This window comes from Bolinopsis microptera, chromosome 13 (genome assembly GCF_026151205.1).
Source record: "Bolinopsis microptera isolate Bmic1 chromosome 13, MBARI_Bmic_1.0, whole genome shotgun sequence".
NCBI lineage: Eukaryota > Metazoa > Ctenophora > Tentaculata > Lobata > Bolinopsidae > Bolinopsis > Bolinopsis microptera.
Window position 1 is genome coordinate 2,017,218 of NC_087084.1, and position 24,501 is coordinate 2,041,718.

At 37.9% G+C, this 24,501-nt stretch overlaps 2 protein-coding genes across 2 annotated transcripts; one reads left to right on the top strand and one right to left on the bottom strand.

Annotated features, from left to right (window-relative positions):
- The first annotated feature begins 510 nt into the window (after window positions 1-510).
- On the top strand, window positions 511-22,685 carry LOC134825440 (uncharacterized). Its single transcript, XM_063837616.1, has 28 exons — window positions 511-771; window positions 1,029-1,115; window positions 1,306-1,433; window positions 4,225-4,371; window positions 4,599-4,752; window positions 5,176-5,310; window positions 5,531-5,625; window positions 5,831-5,981; window positions 7,003-7,118; window positions 7,265-7,352; window positions 7,619-7,707; window positions 7,822-8,068; window positions 8,749-8,866; window positions 11,133-11,305; window positions 11,518-11,643; window positions 12,151-12,266; window positions 12,434-12,581; window positions 13,163-13,486; window positions 13,893-13,973; window positions 14,151-14,357; window positions 14,546-14,697; window positions 19,324-19,455; window positions 19,627-19,774; window positions 20,351-20,379; window positions 20,493-20,811; window positions 21,225-21,305; window positions 21,483-21,689; window positions 21,857-22,685. The coding sequence occupies exons 1-28, from the start codon at window positions 681-683 to the stop codon at window positions 22,009-22,011; spliced, it is 4,044 nt and encodes a 1,347-aa protein (XP_063693686.1). The 5' UTR covers window positions 511-680; the 3' UTR covers window positions 22,012-22,685.
- Window positions 1,518-3,580, bottom strand: LOC134825161 (putative uncharacterized protein DDB_G0271982). The gene is made up of 2 exons (XM_063837309.1): window positions 2,221-3,580; window positions 1,518-2,092 (listed from the first exon to the last, which is right to left on the bottom strand). Exons 1-2 carry the CDS (start codon window positions 2,521-2,523, stop codon window positions 2,078-2,080), a joined length of 318 nt encoding a protein of 105 aa, XP_063693379.1. The 5' UTR covers window positions 2,524-3,580; the 3' UTR covers window positions 1,518-2,077.
- Window positions 22,686-24,501: the final 1,816 nt, after the last annotated feature.

Consider the following 24,501-nt stretch of genomic DNA (forward strand, 5'->3'; position numbering starts at 1 on the left):
GACCTTAAAAAACGATAACTTAAATTGAATAATTTTCCGCATGTGTTTTTTGGATAATAAAGTGAACCTGCCACGTAGTTACGTTTTTAAAAATGATATTTATTATTCAATTCTGCAAACCAAACCTGAATCTCAGAATCTGAGAATATTTTTTAATTATTAATTTATCAGCCATCTTGTTACTGTACACGAAATATTTACTATTTAAAAGTATTATTGTTTAGGTAGTACAGCTGTTATATCTTTGTATTTATTTATCCGTGCTTGTACATTTATTTGTTTAGGAGAAATCATGGGCTTTGGACGCAAATAAACTCTGTATACTGTTAAGTATAATTTATGTAACGCAAAAAATAGTTCTGTCTCTGTAGACTTTATAATCATATTTTTTCGACAGTCTGACAAGACAGTTAAAATGTGCTTTGTTCTTTAACTCATAAAATATACTGAGTATTATGGCAATTTAAGTCAAATTTTACAATTATTGTCTCTTCCCCTAGCAAAGTTTAATTTTCTAGCTGATGTGATTTTAACAACAACTGAAGAGAGAAATAGAAACAACTGATAATTTCTGACCGTGACGAGAAACTGAAGAGAATAATAGAGATTTACCAAGAAAGAGAAATCAAAAGTGAAATCAAAAGTGAAACCAAAATTAAAACCAAAAGTGAAACCAAAAGATGACAAGTTCAGTGGATCCGAGTGTGATTGGAGATTCAATACGAACACTACCTCACCATCTCCTTCCACCTTGTAAATATGAGTACAAAGGTAAATTAGACAATATTCTGCTGAAAATTATATCAAGAGAATTATATCAATAAATACCAAGATAAATACCAAATTTGTTTTTACATTATATTTTGTTTGCTGCCATTTAGTCTTTTAGTGTACCATAAGTTCTAATGTGAGTTACCTGTCAGTTACCTCTTAGTTACCTCTTAGTTACCTCTAAGTTACCTCTTAGTTACCTCTTAGTTACCTTTTAGTTACCTCTTAGTTACCTATTAACTAGTTACCCATTACAGGAGGAGCTAAATATTATGGAGAGATAGTGGACTTCAAGAGACAGGGCCGGGGAATAATGACTTACCCTGACGGAGATTTATACGACGGTAAAACATAATCATTTGGTTTTATCATTATAATTAATTAAGCAATTACCCAGCTAGTCTGTAAATTGTTAAAACAATCGATGATAAATCTTTTTATAATTTTATAAAAAAGCATGTTATATTGTTTCAACCTGACTGGCAGGAGTATACATTACACAATTAAATATTTAATCAATTAATTAAATTCTAGGTTTCTTCAATGCGGGAGTAAAGGAAGGACAGGGAACCCAGAAGTGGTTGGACGGTTCATTTTACCAGGGACCCTTTAAAGAAGGAAAGAGACACGGGAAAGGAGTTCACCAGTGGCCTACAGGCGAGGTGAGAATATTTTACATTTCATTTCATAGTTTTAAGATTTATTTAAAGTTTCGGTTATCATCACTGATTAAGAGTGATTTTAGTAAATAATAAATAATAACTAATTGAAATTCACTGTGTTAACTGTGATAAAATGTAGTAAGATTTTATAGTTTTCGGGAAATAGTGACATTTGTAGTTCTGTAACTTAAAAGATTTGACAAAGAAACAAATCACAGTTCGCATTTACTAATATAGAGAAACTTAATTACTCTTCACTTCAAACTTCAAAAAATATCAACTCACTTTATAGCATAAAACGGAATATTCACTGGCGCACTGAATGGTAATCGGTGCAGAAGATGTTTACATATTTTGTTCAAAAACTGTCCATGCTTAAAAAATGAAGTAGGGTAAAATACTCAAACAACAAAATCACCATACTGTAAATAATCTAAAATACTTATTGTTCAAATCTAGACTTGGAAAAGTTCATAACTAATAGCTTCATATACGATCAGAAACACGTTCGTGATATTTATGAATTAAAGTCTTTACTCAAATACCTAATGCTTGCGCCTTGTTTCATATCAAGTAGAGATTCCGCTCTTAAGCATCTAATGCTTGTTTTGTAACTAGGAGAGATGTCGCCAGTCCCGTCAGAATCACAAGGAAGTTATCTGCAAACGTTTTTTTTTAATAATAAGAAAATAAATTATAATGTATGTTGTGTGTAATTTAAGTTTCCAAGAGAAGCAATACCAACAATCAGACGAAAAAACATTAAGTGTTATTGTACTTTACTTACTTTTGTCATCTTTCGCTCCATTTCCATCTTCTCCTTCTCCTTCTCCTTCTCCTTCTCCTTCTCCTTCTCCTTCTCCTTCTCCTTCTCCTTCTCCTTCTCCTTCTCCTTCTCCTTCTCCTTCTCCTTCTCCTTCTCCTTCTCCTTCTCCTTCTCCTTCTCCTTCTCCTTCTCCTTCTCCTTCGCCTTCGCCTTCGCCTTCGCCTTCGCCTTGACCTTCGCCTTCTCCTTCTCCTTCTCCTTCTCCTTCTCCTTCTCCTTCTCCTTCTCCTTCTCCTTCTCCTTCTCCTTCTCCTTCTCCTTCATCCTCAATCACCTCTTCTCTAGAGACCTCCAGCAAAGCAACTGCAGTCTTACCAACATTTTCAATGAACTCAAAGCAGCAAATAAACTCGCTAGACTCAGTGGCAGGATCAACAAACAACAGGAATGTTTCTTCTCCGTTCTCATAAGGCACTGAGGAATGGAACTCAAACCCCGAGTCAGTCCCAGTTATTTCAGACTCATCACTACGAAGCCATTTCGTTTTAATGGGAGCTTGGTTTGCACCAGAAAGGACACAGGAGAGTGTTCCGGTGGTCTCATCACCTGTAACGTTATAACTGTTGGGAGTAATGGTCACGTGATCAATATTCACAGTAGAGCTGACAGAACCACCTCCAATGCCAGTGAATGTGCAGGTGAAGGTCTGATCTGAAGTGATGCTACTTGCAGTGAAGACCCCTACCTTATCAGAACCCAAGAAATCCGTGGACAAGCTGTAGGACCCTTCATCTCCTGTTATGGGACTGCTGTTTTGAGACCATTGAACTGTGATACTTGCTTCAGAGGATGTGCCTGTGAGACTACACGAAACTGAGGTACTCTCACCTGTTAATGTGACTGTGTTTTTACTACTGGTAATGCCAACCACATCAATCTGTCCTGTTTCTTCAACCGGTTTACCGCCTACTAATGCCCAGCACATCAAAGACATATCCATCGTTAACAACTTAACTTCTATGGCCCAACTAAAAACCTGCTCGCTAGTAGTTTCTAAATCAACAATCCTGTACGAAACATCATTCATCTCAGAATCACCTGCAGTACTTCCAATTATATTAGCCGAAGAATCTTTCCACATCTTCACCCCCACGGTCTCACCTTCATTAGCAGTTACCGAGCAAGTCAAAGTAGCAGTTTCCCCTGAGAAGACCATGTCGTTGGTAACTGTCATTTTGGCTGCTGATATGGCTGGTTGGAGAGCACATATAAAGCTCATGATGAGCAGATAGGTCAACATAACGAACCCGGATTAAATGATCTAGAATGGAATGGAAGTTTCAACCTTATTGAAGACAAACGAATGTGTGGGTAACTGAAAATATGTGAGTCGGAATGTGGTAAGGATCTACAGATATAGTGGTTGCATCATGTGACCTCCGTGTGACCTCCATGTGACGTCCATTGATCACTCAATAAACTAGTGTATTGCGAGTATTCCCGTTTTAGCTTCCTTTCGTTATACGTAAAGTCGAGATTGCCTGCTCAAAGTTTAAGTTGGGTGTTCTCTGTTCAGAAACAGCTGTGGTATTTGCCTGAGTTGCAGTCATGCGTCTCGTTATGGAGCCACGGTTAGGAATTCCGTCGAATAAATGTTAATAAAACTTGACTCCAGGAATGCTTATATAACTATACAAGGATATGATATTCAGAACTCAGATACATTCAATAATTTTACTACTTTAACCATCATATAATACATGCAGACAATTAAAATTTCTCTACTCATCCAGACCCAATTAATTTGAGAAAGTTTGATAATAAACATTTAAACGGATAAAACGATATCACTAGCGTGCAATATAGGTGACGTCACATCCTCCCACTGTGACGTCACACTTTATCACGTGACGTCACACTTTATCATGTGAAGTCACACTTTATCACGTGACGTCACACTTTATCACGTGACGTCACACTTTATCACGTGACGTCACACCTCATCCCATTCTCCGGCACCCGCAGGTGTACGAAGGTGAGTTTGTGGAAGATAAGAGATGTGGTGCTGGTACGTACACCTGGCCCTCGGGGGACAAGTTTCAGGGACAGTTCATGGACGATGCTAAGGATGGCCAGGGAGAGTTCTTCTTTTCTAATGGCAACATTTTCAAGGTTTGTGGTGATCAGTGTAAAGCCCTTCGAAACTGATTCTTAAAAAAAGGTAAATTACCTCGAAAAATATTTGAAATAAAAGACTGAAAAACCGACCTAAAGGACCGTCATATCAATACCATGTAATCCCGCATGACATAATCATTCAAAGATGCGTGACGTCACAGTTTTGACTCCACCCAGTCACGTGACACCATACCTTCTCACGTGACGTCACACCACCTCAGGGGGAGTATAAAAAGGACGACAGGTCAGGGGAAGGAGCCATGTCCTACAAGAACACAACAGAAGACAGGGGTGTGTGGAGGGGTTGCTCTCTGGTGAAACTCTCTAACTCTGTTCTTCCTGCTAGTGTCCTGGATATAGAGGATCCTGCACCAGGTTCGTAGATAACTGGCTTGTTATGTGTCTTTTTTGGATACCTTTTGTAGTTTGATTTGTACTCTTGTAATGGCCAACTAACCGTCTCTTATTGCCAACTAAGTTATGATTTTACACTATACTTTAACTTCTGAAGATAACTTTTTACTTGGATACTGAGTCCTGTATTTTCACTTATATCTATGTATACTGTATAGTTTGTATGTAGTGTACATAATCTTCTACTCGGAGATTGAGTGTTTTATAGTGCTGTTCTGGTCCGAACCTAGTCTTGAGAAATAAGAAAATATATTTTAAAGTTTGCCAAAAACAGTAAGCCCAGAACTGTGAAGTGTGAACGCTCGATATAAAAAACAGCTGTTGTAGTAAAGAAGTAGAAAGTTACGCTTTACAAATCCTCTGAATCACTAACTAAAACGTTAGATTTTACAGATTGTGACACGTGTGACATGAGGGAGGTAACACAAGGGTTTGTTACGTGTAACAGGCCGGAGGATGCTAAACCGATGGGAAATCTAGAGACTGCTTCTCAAGCCTTACTTCTCGCTGCTCTCAAAGGTAAACTTAAAATTGTTAAGATTTATTCAATTGAAAGAGAGGCTGCGTGATAAAAAGTCATAGTAGGCAATTTATTTCTGAAATGACGAATTGAAAAAAGGTAAAAACGACTCATTTAACAACATCTAATCTTGTGACTTCATGGTAGAAGATAGGCACACTGAATTATTTCTGAAATAAAAATCCGAATAAATGTATAAAACGACTACTTTACTAACAGGTGATAACGCAGCTACAGTCTACTTACTTCAACACACATGTGTAAGACCTGACGTCGCTGATTTCAACGGACTTACCCCTCTGATCGCTGCAAGCGTGAGTATAACATAACACTTAAAACTGAAATGAAAGTAAACATTCTCGGTGTACCCCTAAAGCCCTAACGTGACGTCACAATTAATCACTGACGTCACACTTTATCACGTGACGTCACACTTAATCACGTTACGTCACACTTAATCACGTGACGTCACACTTAATCACGTGACGTCACACTTTATCACGCTCCGGCACCCCGCAGGTATTCTGCAAAACAAAGATAGTGAACATCCTGTTAGATAACGGAGCAAACGTGAACCAGTTGACAGATAGTGGGGTGTCAGCTCTGGTGGCGTGTCATCTTCACCTCTACTTCAACTCCCAGTGTGGGTATAGTCTCAGACACAGGAAAGGTAGGTGTTTATTGTAACATATTATTATGTTTGTTTATTATAACATATTATTATATTTGTTTATTGTAACTAAATATTATTATTATGTTTGTTTATTGTAACATATTGTTATGTTTGTTTATTGTAAAATATTATTGTGTTTGTTTATTGTAACATATTGTTATGTTTGTTTATTATAACATATTATTATGTTTGTTTATTGTAACTAAATATTATTATTATGTTTGTTTATTGTAACATATTGTTATGTTTGTTTATTGTAACATATTATTATGTTTGTTTATTGTAACATATTACTTTGTTTGTTTATTGTAACATATTATTATGTTTGTTTATTGTAACATATTACTTTGTTTGTTTATTGTAACATATTATTATGTTTGTTTATTGTAACATATTACTTTGTTTGTTTATTGTAACATATTATTATGTTTGTTTATTGTAACATATTATTATGTTTGTTTATTGTAACATATTACTTTGTTTGTTTATTGTAACATATTATTATGTTTGTTTATTGTAACATATTATTATGTTTGTTTATTATAACATATTATTATGTTTGTTTATTGTAACATATTATTATGTTTGTTTATTGTAACATATTATTATGTTTGTTTATTGTAACATATTATTATGTTTGTTTATTATAACATATTGTTATGTTTGTTTATTATAACATATTATTATGTTTGTTTATTATAACATATTATTATGTTTGTTTATTGTAACATATTATTATGTTTGTTTATTATAACATATTATGTTGTTTGTTTATTATAACATATTATTATGTTTGTTTATTATAACATATTATGTTGTTTGTTTATTATAACATACGTACTATAACATACGTATTATAACATACGTATTTAATAATAATAATATTTAATTATTATGTTTGTTTCCTGTGTATTATTATTATGTTGATTTTAACTTTTTTCTGTTTGACGGATTTAAATAATAAAAGCAAGGTTAACCACTGAACATGCACCAATCTAACAGTTTTACACGTTTTCAGAGCCTTTACACAAATCTGGAGCTAATGAAACATTAGACGGGCCAATAGAAATGTTCGCTCAGCTCGCTCTTTCCTCTAAAATAGCTAACGAATCCGACGACGAGGATCAGGAGGAGGTACTTTCACTTTCACTTTCACTTTCAAAAGTTTCACTTTCATTTCCACATCTATTCTCACCAGTTCGATTTTATTTTTGAAACGATCTATTAATTGACTTATGATGTTGCTTCGACAGTAGGTCATTTACTACAAAATATATTAGATCGGGATTAAAGATGAGGAAGAAAAAGAAGTAGAGAAAGAGGTACCACTACAGGGAGAAGTGTCACGGGTTACCTCATCCCTCAGCGGTTATTAATTATCTTTATTTATTGGTATTTATATTATATGCAATCATTATTGATCGCGTTAGTCGATACAACAAGTTGTATTTTGATACCTTTGATATGAACTTGTCGTATGAGAACTGATAAGGTTATAATTAGATTCTTCTTCACTAAATTAAATCACATCCAACAAGCCCCTTTATGAATTGCCATAATATCAATATTATGATAATATATTATTTTATTACCCTAACTTGCTCCTTTATAAAATAATCCATTTCCCCTTACAGAACCCACTGACGGGTCTGAATACACCACAGTAGTGGTTTATGGTAAAAGATACTTTGTACGGGGAGCCGACGTTTTGAAGGATCTTCAGGTACTTTCACTTTTTCAGTTTTTCTGTAATCTTAAATTTACCGTCATATATATATTAAAATGTTATTAACTTCTATTTATCTGTTTTTGTTTCTGAATTCCTCCTGACCTACAGGTACCGCAATGTTCTACACTCCCCACACCAGAACAACTAAGAGAAACCATCAAACTCTTATTAAGACGAGGTGCCGACCCAAAAATAGGCTATGTCCCTGTCCCTGCACTGATCCTAGCTATACTAGCACCTGACGTGGAGGCAGTGGAGCTGCTACTGAAGTCAGGTGCTGACCCGACTGCGCGGCTCGGGGAGAAGTACGGACATAAGTCTCCCCTGCACGTGGCGGCTGGACTTCACGGTCCTGGTACGTGACTTATTGTTTCATGTTAACTTCAGCTCTGGACTTCAGCTCTGTCTTTTTTGGATACCTTTTGTACTCTTGTAATGTTTGATCAACTTACCGTCTCTTATTGTTATTATTATATTGCCCACTAAGTTATGATTTTACACTATAGTTTAACTTCTAAAGATAACTTTTTACTTGGTTACTGAGTCCTGTATTTTCAGATATAATTATATCTATGTATAGTTTGTATGTAGTGTACACTGTACATAATCTCCTATTCGGATTCCACTCACTTTCTACTTAGTACTGATTCACTTTCCATTTTACTTACCACCTGGCAGCACACGCCACATGTAAGAATAAAGCGGCCACCTACATTAAGTGTTGAGTGTACACTACTAGCAAACATCAGGTTTTGTGTGTAAGTTTCCTTTGTCCTCTACAGCTTGAAATCTTGCGATGAAGACTTTAGTGTCGGCTCCCTACAATCATCATCTCATTAGTGTAACGTTTTAACGTGCAATCTAATTTAGGGAGAGCTATCTGTCTTGTTTAGTACATTCCAGGCATATATTCTGGTGAGGCAATATTAGGTATAGGTAATAATAATAGGTAGATTAATATATTATAGACGTTTACTTTCGCTTTCGCTTTATATGTTTACCACACTTTCTCTTTATAACTCTGTTGTTTTGCAGGCGGACCAGCTATAGTGAAACTCCTGCTACAGGGAGGAGCAGATCCGAACGTTCAGGACTCTCTCTCATTCTCTAGAAGTGGAGCTCTGCAGTGGAAAACTGTGGATGAAATTGACAGGTTAGTGAAACACAAGGAAATATTTTATACCAGGTCTACTGAGTCTGTTTAAAGTCTGATGAGGACTACGAATGTAGTTTAGATGAGACCGGGTGACGTAGTGAATGATTACACTCGTGCCACCAGTCACTGCATTGTAAACTAATGTAATTGTAAACTAATGTAATTGTAAACTAATGTAATTGTAAACTAAAAATATGAAAGACGCCACAACAGGTCTCAACATAGATGGGATGTAATAAAGCACATTTCACACACTGACCTTATTTCCACCAGCAAATTTAAAGACGGGTTGTGATGAATTAAAGACGTCGAAGCCTTTAAAATGATCAAAATTAAAGCCTTCGCCAAAGTTAACCGTCTTTATATAACGAACTGAGTGTATGTTAATTGTAAAGCTGTACCTGGTCCTGGTTAATGGTTATCAGAAACAGGGTAGCTTCTGAAACTTGTTAAAGGTCCGTTCCTGGTATTTTTAAAATATGAAGTTGAGTAGATAATATGCGTCTTGAAATAAGTAATGTAATGAGCAACTATAATAGCACATGCATTCTGAACGTGCGCTCAGTTAGTCATTCAGTCAGTCATCTCCGTTATTACTCACCAATTACAATTCTACAAATCTATTTATTGAGGACGTTACAGATAAGAAGGAATATATTTAATGTAGTTCGAGGAGTCCCCACTCTCCTCGTATCCTAAGATAGCGTTTCTCTTGTCGCAAATATGGAAGGTCGTGAACTGATGAAGAAGAGAGAAAATTTAAGTGCAGTACTCTAAATCTGTTATATTTGTTATATCAGATAGCAACAATTCTTGTTTCTTGAGACGTCGTTCTCTGCATTTACATGTGTAACAGATTGATGCAGTGTAATAATGGTATTTATAACTTATGATATTGTTATTGTGGTCTGATGTTGATTAAGTTTGTGTAATAACTTGAAGTGGTGAAACAGCCACGGTTTGTTGACCCCCCTCCGTAATCAATTTTACACATAGATTTTGTGTAATAATTGCACTAGCGTAATCATTTGGAACCCCCCCCCCCCCCCCCCTCGGCTGATTACGTAATATGTGAGCGACCCCTTATTGCCCCATGAAAACTGCGGTTCTCTCTTGACAATGTATACACTCATTCGCTAAGTAAGTAGTGCACCAGAACCGGGCATTGAAGTCTGTATACACATTGTTGTACAATGTACATGATGTAATATGATACTATGTCAGATCTGAGATCGGGTTATCTTAAGAACCGATGTATAAAATAATGTGCCCCACTCATGCTCTGCGATCACCTCACTCATCAAGTTTATAAGGTACATATTAAAAAACGTGTAAAAGCTGTTAAGAAATGTTTTGGTATCGATAATGAAATTCAATAAGGATTAAGTGCACGGTGCATCTCTGTGTAGGAATTCGAAACATATCTAAATAAACAAATTAAGGTCGAATTATACCTTATTCGGAAGTGAGAGAACTTGGCACAAGCTCTTTGTCCTGTCCCCTAAACACTGTAATTGGGTTCAAATTGCTTTAATGAGGATGAGTGTGTATGATGTTTTCTGAATCCAGTCTATTTGTAATTCATAACCGTGCTAAAGTCATTAGTCTCCTGAATCATCTTTTGCATGTCTAAACTGTAAGACGCCATGTTAATATGCATGGATAATTTCTTACACTCGACTAATCGCGCATCAGAGTACTAATCTTTCACAGTTTTCGGATCCCGCACTGAGGTCTAGGGTCTAGCATGTAAACTTGGCACCAAGTTAGCAAGTTATTTATACCTTAGCTTATAGCACTATGTCAACAGCATATTTCTCTGGCACTCTGGCAGATCTTCCATCGATACTGACACTTCAGATGGTGTAAAGCTTAGTCTAACACAGTAAACCTAGCTTTCCCTCAAGTTTGTATTCACTCAGTTAAATCAGGCAGTAGTATGTAATTAAACAACTGAATTGGACGCTGGCTAATGGCTTGTGTTGGCTCTTCTTCAAATTGTTAAGATTACGTAGTCACTCTTTCAACACGCTGTCAAAAGCGCGCAAGTTATTTTGTAGCCATGGAAACACCGCTAAGTATGAAGAAAGGGTGGTATCGTCATTCTTTTTTTGAGCCGCGCAAAGGAAAATTTGCATGTTTACCGCATGGTTAAGTTATTAATTTTCAACACAGGTAGTTTTGTTGTTTTGATCGATGTGACAATTCCTGGCCTATCTTATTCGTGAAGATAATGAATTCGAGATTAAAACTTATTTTTCAGTGAAGGGAACATGCTCGGCTCAACACCTCTCCAAGTGGCATGCTCCATGGACCAAGACTACGAAAACAGCACAGAAGTGATAAAACTCCTACTGGAACACGGAGCCAATACTAATGTTGTGTGTAGTGGTCACTCTCCACTTACACTGGCAATATACAGTGGAAATGATAAGGGTAAATTTAGAATTTTAAATTATAGACTCGGTGCCAATAAAGTAATAAGGACAGGTGTGATTTGTGATCCGAACTCATCAAAAGCTCAATTCCATGTGCAGCAAATCACAAAATACATATGGATTTCCACGATATTTAATATTCCGAACACGGCATCTGGTCGCGACTCGGTCATTTTCTTTTTGGCTAATCCTTAAATTCGAACACTCCAGCCGTGGAGTTACTGCTACAGAAAGGTGCTAACCCATCTCTGGACCTTGGTTCACCAATTGGATCAGCTTTGTGTGCTGCAGTGGACACTACTTGTGAACACCGGAGAAGTAACGAACAGAGATTAGGTTTGTTTAATGTACCATTCTTCAAGTTTAACGTTTCTATGAAATATCTTCAGCATGAATAGATTAGGGATTTTACAATCTATCACCGACTTGTTAATAGTACATCTGTAGGTCTACAATCTACATGGATATTATTTTGTATAATGTTCCACCAATGAAGTATGATGGCATTTGTTGAACTGTTATTCCACTAACTAAACCCAATTGTGTCCCCGTGTCTCCACTAACTAAACCCAATTGTGTCCCCGTGTCTCCACTAACTAAACCCAATTGTGTCCCCGTGTCTCCACTAACTAAACCCAATTGTGTCCCCGTGTCTCCACTAACTAAACCCAATTGTGTCCCCGTGTCTCCACTAACTAAACCCAATTGTGTCCCCGTGTCTCCACTAACTAAACCCAATTGTGTCCCCGTGTCTCCACTAACTAAACCCAATTGTGTCCCCGTGTCTCCACTAACTAAACCCAATTGTGTCGTCGTGTCTCCACTAACTAAACCTCCCCACAGCAATAATAAACCAGCTGATGACAGTGGGAGGGGACATAATGTCCTTGGTTCCCGTGGGAAAGAGTGGGAAACACATGGGAACTGCTGTAGACTACGCTATGCATGTGTTCTATCAGGTTAGTGCTGAATAAGCTTCAGTTCCTTTTAAAAGCAGAGTGTGAGCTAGCTTTGTTGAAACTTATGATAATGAAATAAACTTTAAATATATATATCCAGGCTTTTATCTGATACAATCACTCACTAAATAATTGCGGATCCCTGATAACCCGATCCCACTACACAGGACAAACGAATAGCGCACACTCCATTCCACGCCCTGACCCCGGCCGAGAGGGAGATATACATCGCCAGAACCAACCTCCTCAACCACATGTCTACACTTCTCAGGGACGAGGTCCAGAAACGGGAACAGACCATGAGAGAAGAAGCAGGTACTTGATAAAATCAATCAGTCCATTAATTAGTTCACTAATTAGTTCACTAATTAGTTCACTAATTTGTTCACTAGTCGATATATATTTCCTTGAGAAGGGTGGTGTTCAAGCCAAATTTTAAGAATTAATCTTAATAGTATCCTTTAATATTTAATCCTTTAATAATGTTAACACACCATAAGAGTGGAAACCTGCTAAGGTTGAATAGCGAAGACGAGAAGTATTATTTGTTTGTTGCTATCCATGTTATTTATTTTGCTTAACCCTAATAATATAATTGATGTTGTAGATACTGGCACTCTTGCCAATCATCTTTAAAACTGGGGAGAGGGGGGTGCAAACTGTTGCCTGGTGTCGTTAGTAATCAGATGCCCCCACTTCAGGGCCCCATTCTTGGTCCGTTCAATTTACCATTATCAATGATGTTCTACATGGCTTATCTGATGTTTCGAATGCTCTGAGATTTATCCATCAATACCTTAAAAGTTAAAATATCTCAAAATTATTTTTCTCCGTACCCATTTACTAAAAAATCTCTGGAAGTCTGGACAGTCGTTTTACACTAAGAGTTAACGCAGGTCCAGAACAAGATGAAAGTGCTGGAGCAACACCCTCAAAGTCCAACAGACGCGCTAGTCGTGCAAAAATTGGCGCTAATGGTGAAAAAGTGGGTGCTAATGGTGAAAAAGTGGGCGCTGATGGTGAAAAACTGCGCTCTAGTGGTGAAAAATTGGGCGCTAATGGTGTAAAAATGGGCGCTAATGGTGAAAAATTGGGCGCTGATGGTGTAAAAATGGGCGCTAATGGTGAAAAAGTGGGCGCTGATGGTGTAAAAATGGGCGCTAATGGTGAAAAAGTGGGCGCTGATGGTGTAAAAATGGGTGCTGATGGTGAAAAACAGGGTAAGAGAGCTTGTACCGATGGTCCAACAAGGAAAGACGATGAGCTTCACGCTAGTTTCAGCGAAGCCTAATCTCCATCTTCCTTCTATTGATCTGTGCTTTCTTTGTGCTATCATCATCTTTTCGCACGAAGCATGTTTATCACGTACCATATCCTGAAATACATCTAATAGAAATATCTACATCTAAAGTGTCCACAGTTTTTAACCATTCGTGTGTATGTGTGTGTAATTCTTTATTATACTCTGCATACATTTTCCATTCACCTTTAATTTACAAGTAGTCGCAAGCAGAGTTTGCTATTTGTTTACCGTGTTCGAGATTCCATCATAACCTGGCGGCAATATTTCATGACCGATTTAAAACTTTTCCATGCAAAATAATCCTACAATCTGTCACCTCTCAGAGTTGATGGAAGCTGAGGGAAAGAAAGGACACAAACCAAAGATGCTGTTCAAGTATTGCTATGAGTGTGGTCGCAGCACTGGTTAGCCGATATTTTCATTGATCAGTTGATATTAATTAGTTATTTGGTTGATACAAAATCATTAATAATTGATATATGCCTAGCGAAATTAGGATTTTACAACTTTCTACCTGCTACCTTGATAAGTTGATAGTACCCCAAAAAGTCAATATCCATCCTAATGGTGATATATTTCAGGCGTAAAACTTTCACCCTGTACGAGATGTTTCACTGTTTCCTTCTGTTCTCAACGGTGTAAACTAAAAGCCTGGACCAGCCGCCACAGGAAGGAATGTACTAAATTAGAGAACAAACAGAAGGAAAAGAAGGAGAGGGGACCTTCTGTTTCTGTTTCTCCACCCCCTGTTAAAGTAGTGAAAAAGGAGGAGTCTGCCTCAAAATCAGGTCAGTTTATTTAGATTTATTAACTTTAACTTTAACTTTTTTAAAGCTTCAATTATGGTAGGCGCTAATTTAGGATGTTTCAGCAAACTTTCTCCGGATACAATAATATTGGGTACAATAACAGTTACCTGTTTATCTATTTCATCATGAGTCTCTACTTTATTTTCAAGCACTCCTTTCTATTTCAGACACGGGCAAAAAAGGCAAAACACGCTCAGTCTCCAAAGATATATTCGGAAAGAAGAACAAACGGGACAACAGACGAGGCAAGGACGACGACCAGCCGGAGATGATAACCCACGCTCTTCCTAGGATCGTTAACCTGCAGCACAGTAACATCTAGGAATTTCAAGAATTACCGCCTCCAGAGATCTCAGATCTTCCACTGACTATTATGAGGGCTGATGTGTAGCGCGGACTGCAGCTGCTTTTATGCGAAGTTCATACCGCGGCGCGGAGCTCTGATTGAGATCGGAATTCTTGCGATCAATTCTTTTAGTAATCATATCAGACGGATGGATTTTGAAACATGCTCATATTAACAAATGAAGTCAAGGGTTATTTAGTTGAATATATTTATTAACAAGAAATGATGATCGTAATAAAATTAGTAATTCGCACAATTATTGAAGAATTATGGAATTGAGGTGAATTGATTAATATATCCGCCGGGCCGACCGTTACCCTTTCCGGCCTTACACACAATTTTGATTAAAAATTATGATGATCATAACGGTATTTTTTACTTCATTGAGGAATGAGGATCAATCTCTTTTGTAATATTTTTCCAGAATTTACAAGTGTCATTACAGCATTACGATTTTAAAGGCACCAAAAGAGACTTCACGGGCCTAATGTAAATTATTATCCACTTAAATGTATTTATATATGTTTAAACTTTAAAACTAATCATGAGCACACTCACTCACAAATATTTGATGTATGATGTAAATTTTGTATATATGTTCAGAATCAGATGTGAATTATACCACTTCCTCAGAAAAACTTTTATCCCGCTATGTAACGCCTTTTTCTTGTTATAATTATATTATACTAAGTTGAGAAATGTTCTTGATTTTGGAGTCATGAAGTATCTAAGTATTAATTGAATCATCAAGTACATCGGTCACTGTAATAAAACGAAATGCTCAAGAGCTCAAGTAGTTTAAGTAGTCATGTCCAGAGCCATGGCCTTACAGCTAGTTATCGCTTCAGTCAATTTATTAAACGAATATCTTTGCTTGGAAAAAGATTAACTGTCACTGACAAAATATGTGGTAATAATTTTCATTATCCTGATCCTATTGACCATCCTTGGCTGATTCAACCGGGCCGTCACCCATGTAAGGTGTCACATTAATTGTCAGACGCTGCCCGCCACATCATTTCATTGATTCCGGGTCGCGAATCTAATCTGGGGGGGGGGGGGGGGTGCAGGGGATACTGCACGCGCACGTGCAGTATCTTCCACATCACCACTAAATGTTATTGTTAGAGTTTTGCGTTACACGTTAGTTTTTGTTGTATACTATCTGCATATAGTTATCGTACTAAACTCGCTACCTGTTCATTAGTATAGATTGTTAGCAATCCTCTTCCATTTATTAAATATCTTCCGGCTAGGAGCTGCATCTCTCATCCATGGTTTGTGGTTCCATGCTACATTGCTACTGCTGCTGCTACTACTAATACGATCATGTTGTATTCAAATTGAAGATATAAAGGAATAGTACACCCTGTGATTGAGCTTTTCATTTAGAAGTGAAACAAATTCTTCGCATTAATATTGTGGAGCCAGGGTACACCTGGTTATTGGTTAAAACGCTTCCACCCGATATATTTTACCCGATAAATGTATTTAATTGCAGTTGTGAAATAAATTTAAACTGTGACTTTGAACTCTGAACCAGTTTAACGATATTTTGCCGGTAAGTTCATGTGAAAGAACCTTTATGACTATAGTAACTATAGCTAACGTCAGAACTAATCGGCCGCGCAAATAATGATTTTTGCAATCCACAAATTCGGCGTAAGATCGGCGAGATGCTATTGCTAACCTGCCGGGTTCTCATGCTATTAGTATTATTTATTTATATTTCTGTTCATAATCATATGAATAGATATTAGGCGGAATGACAGGTTACTGGGCGGCGCTCAGCCTGTCATTCCGCCAAATCTTTAATATTATGTTTATGAACATAATAGCCTGGGGTCCCCAGGTAATATGACAGGCTGAGCACGGCCCAGTAACGAAATTCACCACTGGGCCACGCCGCGCCGAGCTGCGAAAGATTGACATCGTGAATCATAGTTGGTCAGTTCGTACAAAATTTGTAAAAAATTCGTACAGTTTGGCACCTTTTAAAAGTTCGGGATTAGTTCGGGAAAAATTTGCCTCATAAATTTTCGAAAAGCTAACTACAAGAATTTTATAATTTGAAATATGAGGGGTTTAAGTTTTGTGTTTTGACCAATAATACAAATTGTATAACTGAAGTATTAGTACGCATGAAAATCACTTTTCAACTTTATCAAGGAAATCAATGCAATAAATCACATCAACTTTGCTATCATTATCACCTAAACTTGTAGTGTCCGACTCAGAAATCTGATTTAACAGTTTGAGGTTTCAATTTTTCGGACTGAAGTAATCAAAAAACAAAACTTTTTTTCTTAAAATTCGGTAAAAATTCCTCGACAGCTTTTTAAAATTCGTACAGTTCGGCACCTTTTAAAAGTTCGTACAGGCCAACTATGTCGTGAATATAAAAAATCAACAGGGAGAATATCAATAAACATGCACCCGTACCTGTCATGTCCTGCCATATAAACTAGCTCTTTCACTCTCCACCAGGTTCACCAGTTCTTCCAGTTCTAAAGCGTAAAGGAAATTAGAAATCTAGATCTAAGAAATTTGATGATATTACTACAACATACAAATATGCCTATTTTGTCGCTAAAAATGTTACCTTTAGTTTTACCTCGAAAATTAGAAATTTTCAGAAAATGTGTTATTGGTCTGGTTTGGGGAGCGGCCTAGGGCGCTTTAATTATTCTTGCCCATCATCAGCCGCTTCCCCGGTCCCCGAGACTTCATCTTTACTTTCGTCTGGTTTTCCACTCTCTGTTCAATCACCAAGTTACTAGCTAGGTAACATGATAATCGAGCTGAGTTACAGTTTTCAACGTAACAACGATTTCGAGGATGGTTCAGACAAATCCTCGCTCTCACCCATCTGAGCAACAAACCAGTGCACTGCCAACTATGCTACCTCACACTTGCATGTTTATATCCAAGCAAAAGTTAACTTTATACTAACATTGTTTACAAAATATTTACTTGCACGCACGCAATTATATATTGATTATACCGTATATGGCGCGTAATTGGCTGTGCAAATATCACGTGCTATATGCCGCCACTAAGCGCGCTCAATCCCTACCTCGTGACTCTCGGGCGACCCTCACGTGACCGATTACACACCGATCTCGGTGTGTGACGGAAACTAGGAAAAAGCTAGTTTGAGCATCAAATAGGCACCTCTCACTCAGCAGCTGCAGAGTTTAATATCTTACACCTGTCACTCGCTTTCCGGACCCCGGACCGGATTGTGGGAAAACTCTTCAGTCTGATAATGTTAGTCGGACTGACTGGAAACGGCTTTGCGTTCCTTTTCGAAAAAAGAAAGTTTTGAAGATGCAGAAATCAACAAATTTATCATTATCACGCAACCAGCTCGGTATAGCTAAACATCTCTAAATTTCAACTATATACCTACATTTACAATTTCATCCTCAAAGATTTGAACTGTGGATTAGTAAATATCTGTCTTAAGCTGTCATAACATCCAAGCGAACATTCTAGAAGACACAGTACTAGCTGTTTCATATTTGGCGGGAAATCATTATATCAGCTCATGGTTATTTATTACCACTAGTGCCCGTCGGAGCCGCGCACACGTGCACACTCGTACATTGAGCTACCTATACTTTACACCCTTCTTACTTTCTTACACCCGCTCGGAATCACTTCTTGTATTTTCTCTGTCAGCTGTTTCGTCTGCTCGATCGTCTGCTTGGTGACGGAGCCCCTGTGTCATGTATATATCATGTGCAATTCTGTAAAGTGTAAACCGGCTGCTATTCATTTTCTGTAACTCAATACATTGTTTTGACGATGTAACTGCTATCATCTTCATCATCGCTCTCAGCGAGTATAACCTCAGTCTTGCAGCAGAGGACAATAAGACAGTAAGTTTATAACATCTCAAATTTTATATATAGCGTTGTTTGATGGAGGCATGGTTTTGGGACTGTATAGTCAGTATATAGTGTTAGCTGTGCGGGGTACCTTGTGTTCTGGTGTTTTGTAGGACTAGCTGAGATCACACTGTTTGCTACTAACTTTCTGGATCTCAGCGAGATAGACCCTTATATTAGTTTTGGTAGAGTTGGTGGGAACTTGTGTCAGAATATATTAGGAGGGTGCGATGTAGCGGGGACTCACTGTACCCAGGGAATAGCTTGTACTTTTATCCTGACCCTACTGATACCCCTCATGGTCCACTAACTAAACCCAATTGTGTCCCCGTGTCTCCACTAACTAAACCCAATTGTGTCCCCGTGTCTCCACTAACTAAACCCAATTGTGTTTCCGTGTCTCCACTAACTAAACCCAATTGTGTCCCCGTGTCACCACTAGCTAAACCCAATTGTGTCCCCGTGTCTCCAATAACTAAACCCAATTGTGTCCCCGTGTCTCCACTAACTAAACCCAATTGTGTCCCCGTGTCTCCACTAACTAAACCCAATTGTGTCCCCGTGTCTCCACTAACTAAACCCAATTGTGTCCCCGTGTCTCCACTAACTAAACCCAATTGTGTCCCCGTGTCTCCACTAACTAAACCCAATTGTGTCCCCGTGTCTCCACTAACTAAACCCAATTGTGTCCCCGTGTCTCCACTAACTAAACCTCCCCACAGCAATAATAAACCAGCTGATGACAGTGGGAGGGGACATAATGTCCTTGGTTCCTGTGGGAAAGAGTGGGAAACACATGGGAACTGCTGTAGACTACGCTATGCATGTGTTCTATCAGGTTAGTGCTGAATAAGCTTCAGTTCCTTTTAAAAGCTGAGTGTGAGCTAGCTTTGTTGAAACTTATGATAATGAAATAAACTTTAAATATACATATATATCCAGGCTTTTATCTGATACAATCACTCACTAAATAATTGCGGATCCCTGATAACCCGATCCCACTACACAGGACAAACGAATAGCGCACACTCCATTCCACGCCCTGACCCCGGCCGAGAGGGAGATATACATCGCCAGAACCAACCTCCTCAACCACATGTCTACACTTCTCAGGGACGAGGTCCAGAAACGGGAACAGACCATGAGAGAAGAAGCAGGTACTTGATAAAATCAATCAGTCCATTAATTAGTTCACTAATTAGTTCACTAATTAGTTCACTAATTTGTTCACTAGTCGATATATATTTCCTTGAGAAGGGTGGTGTTCAAGCCAAATTTTAAGAATTAATCTGTTGGATGAGAAATAGTATCCTTTAATAATGTTAACACACCATAAGAGTGGAAACCTGCTAAGGTTGAATAGCGAAGACGAGAAGTATTATTTGTTTGTTGCTATCCATGTTATTTATTTTGCTTAACCCTAATAATATAATTGATGTTGTAGATACTGGCACTCTTGCCAATCATCTTTAAAACTGGGGAGAGGGGGGTGCAAACTGTTGCCTGGTGTCGTTAGTAATCAGATGCCCCCACTTCAGGGCCCCATTCTTGGTCCGTTCAATTTACCATTATCAATGATGTTCTACATGGCTTATCTGATGTTTCGAATGCTCTGAGATTTATCCATCAATACCTTAAAAGTTAAAATATCTCAAAATTATTTTTCTCCGTACCCATTTACTAAAAAATCTCTGGAAGTCTGGACAGTCGTTTTACACTAAGAGTTAACGCAGGTCCAGAACAAGATGAAAGTGCTGGAGCAGTGGCGTAACGTTGCCTGTTGGCGCCCCCCTGCCGAAAAAGGCGCCCCCCTGTTGGCGCCCCCTCCCCTTTTGGTGCCCCTCCCTAAAATTGAACAAATTAGGTGATTTAAAGAAAACACCCTCAAAGTCCAACAGACGCGCTAGTCGTGCAAAAATTGGCGCTAATGGTGAAAAAGTGGGTGCTAATGGTGAAAAAGTGGGCGCTGATGGTGAAAAACTGCGCTCTAGTGGTGAAAAATTGGGCGCTAATGGTGTAAAAATGGGTGCTAGTGGTGAAAAAGTGGGCGCTGATGGTGTAAAAATGGGCGCTAATGGTGAAAAAATGGGCGCTGATGGTGTAAAAATGGGCGCTAATGGTGAAAAAGTGGGCGCTGATGCTGTAAAAATGGGCGCTAATGGTGTAAAAATGGGTGCTGATGGTGAAAAACAGGGTAAGAGAGCTTGTACCGATGGTCCAACAAGGAAAGACGATGAGCTTCACGCTAGCGAAGCCTAATCTCCATCTTCCTTCTATTGATCTGTGCTTTCTTTGTGCTATCATCATCTTTTCACACGAAGCATGTTTATCACATACCATATCCTGAAATACATCTAATAGAAATATCTACATCTAAAGTGTCCACAGTTTTTAACCATTCGTGTGTATGTGTGTGTAATTCTTTATTATACTCTGCATACATTTTTCATTCACCTTTAATTTATATGTTAGGCGCCCAAGTAGTCGCGAGCAGGGTTTGCTATTTGTTTACCGTGTTCGAGATTCCATCATAACCTGGCGGCAATATTTCATGACCGATTTAAAACTTTTCCATGCAAAATAATCCTACAATCTGTCACTTCTCAGAGTTGATGGAAGCTGAGGGAAAGAAAGGACACAAACCAAAGATGCTGTTCAAGTATTGTTACGAGTGTGGTCGCAGCACTGGTTAGCCGATATTTTCATTGATCAGTTGATATTAATTAGTTATTTGGTTGATACAAAATCATTAATAATTGATATATACCTAGCGAAATTAGGATTTTACAACTTTCTACCTGCTACCTTGATAAGTTGATAGTACCCCAAAAATTCAATATCCATCCTAATGGTGATATATTTCAGGCGTAAAACTCTCTCCCTGTACGAGATGTTTCACTGTTTCCTTCTGTTCTCAACGGTGTAAACTAAAAGCCTGGACCAGCCGCCACAGGAAGGAATGTACTAAATTAGAGAACAAACAGAAGGAAAAGAAGGAGAGGGGACCTTCTGTTTCTGTTTCTCCACCCCCTGTTAAAGTAGTGAAAAAGGAGGAGTCTGCCTCAAAATCAGGTCAGTTTTTTAGATTTATTAACTTTAACTTTAACTTTAGGCGCTAATTTAGGATGTTTCAGCAAACTTTCTCCGGATACAATAATATTGGGTACAATAACAGTTACCTGTTTATCTATTTCATCATGAGTCTCTACTTTATTTTCAAGCACTCCTTTCTATTTCAGACACGGGCAAAAAAGGCAAAACACGCTCAGTCTCCAAAGATATATTCGGAAAGAAGAACAAACGGGACAACAGACGAGGCAAGGACGACGACCAGCCGGAGATGATAACCCACGCTCTTCCTAGGATCGTTAACCTGCAGCACAGTAACATCTAGGAATTTCAAGAATTACCGCCTCCAGAGATCTCAGATCTTCCACTGACTATTATGAGGGCTGATGTGTAGCGCGGACTGCAGCTGCTTTTATGCGAAGTTCATACCGCGGCGCGGAGCTCTGATTGAGATCGGAATTCTTGCGATCAATTCTTTTAGTAATCATATCAGACGGATGGATTTTGAAACATGCTCATATTAACAAATGAAGTCAAGGGTTATTTAGTTGAATATATTTATTAACAAGAAATGATGATCGTAATAAAATTAGTAATTCGCACAATTATTGAAGAATTATTGAATTGAGGTGAATTGATTAATATATCCGCCGGGCCGACCGTTACCCTTTCCGGCCTTACACACAATTTTGATTAAAAATTATGATGATCATAACGGTATTTTTTACTTCATTGAGGAATGAGAATCAATCTCTTTTGTAATATTTTCCCAGAATTTACAAGTGTCATTACGATTTTAAAGGCACCAAAAGAGACTTCACGGGCCTGCTGTAAGTGTAAATTATTATCCACTTCAATGTATTTATATATGTTTAAACTTTAAAACTAATCATGAGCACACTCACTCACAAATATTTGATGTATGATGTAAATTTTGTATATATGTTCAGAATCAGATGTGAATTATACCACTTCCTCAGAAAAACTTTTATCCCGCTATGTAACGCCTTTTTCTTGTTATAATTATATTATACTAAGTTGAGAAATTTTCTTGATTTTGGAGTCATGAAGTATCTAAGTATTAATTGAATCATCAAGTACATCGTTCACTATAAAACGAAATGCTCAAGAGCTCGAGTAGTTTTAAGTAGTCATGTCCAGAGCCATGGCCTTACAGCTAGTTATCGCTTCAGTCAATTTATTAAACAAATATCTTTGCTTGGAAAATGATTAACTGTCACAGACAAAATATGTGGTAATAATTTTCATTATCCTGATCCTATTGACCATCCTTGGCTGATTCAACCGGGCCGTCTCCCATGTCAAGTGTCACATTAATTGTCAGACGCTGCCAGCCACATCATCTCATTGATTCCGGGTCGCGAATCTAATCTGGGGGGGGGGGGGGGTGCAGGGGATACTGCACGCGCACGTGCAGTATCTTCCACATCACCACTAAATGTTATTGTTAGAGTTTTGCGTTACACGTTAGTTTTTGTTGTATACTATCTGCATATAGTTATCGTACCAAACTCGCTACCTGTTCATTAGTATAGATTGTTAGCAATCCTCTTCCATTTATTAAATATCTTCCGGCTAGGAGCTGCATCTCTCATCCATGGTTTGTGGTTCCATGCTACATTGCTACTGCTGCTGCTACTACTAATACGATCATGTTGTATTCAAATTGAAGATATAAAGGAATAGTACACCCTGTGATTGAGCTTTTCATTTAGAAGTGAAACAAATTCTTCGCATTAATATTGTGGAGCCAGGGTACACTTGGTTATTGGTTAAAACGCTTCCACCCCGATATATTTTACCCGATAAATGTATTTAATTGCAGTTGTGAAATAAATTTAAACTGTGACTTTGAACTCTGAACCAGTTTAACGATATTTTGCCGGTAAGTTCATGTGAAAGAACCTTTATGACTATAGTAACTATAGCTAACGTCAGAACTAATCGGCCGCGCAAATAATGTTTTTTGCAATCCACAATTTCGGCGTAAGATCGGCGAGATGCTATTGCTAACCTGCCGGGTTCTCATGCTATTAGTATTATATTTCTGTTCATAATCATATGAATAGATATTAGGCGGAATGACAGGTTACTGGGCGGCGCTCAGCCTGTCATTCCGCCAAATCTTTAATATTATGTTTATGAACATAATAGCCTGGGGTCCCCAGGTAATATGACAGGCTGAGCACGGCCCAGTAACGAAATTCACCACTGGGCCACGCCGCGCCGAGCTGCGAAAGATTGACATCGTGAATCATAGTTGGTCAGTTCGTACAAAATTTGTAAAAAATTCGTACAGTTTGGCACCTTTTAAAAGTTCGGGATTAGTTCGGGAAAAATTTGCCTCATAAATTTTCGAAAAGCTAACTACAAGAATTTTATAATTTGAAATATGAGGGGTTTAAGTTTTGTGTTTTGACCAATAATACAAATTGTATAACTGAAGTATTAGTACGCATGAAAATCACTTTTCAACTTTATCAAGGAAATCAATGCAATAAATCACATCAACTTTGCTATCATTATCACCTAAACTTGTAGTGTCCGACTCAGAAATCTGATTTAACAGTTTGAGGTTTCAATTTTTCGGACTGAAGTAATCAAAAAACAAAACTTTTTTTCTTAAAATTCGGTAAAAATTCCTCGACAGCTTTTTAAAATTCGTACAGTTCGGCACCTTTTAAAAGTTCGTACAGGCCAACTATGTCGTGAATATAAAAAATCAACAGGGAGAATATCAATAAACATGCACCCGTACCTGTCATGTCCTGCCATATAAACTAGCTCTTTCACT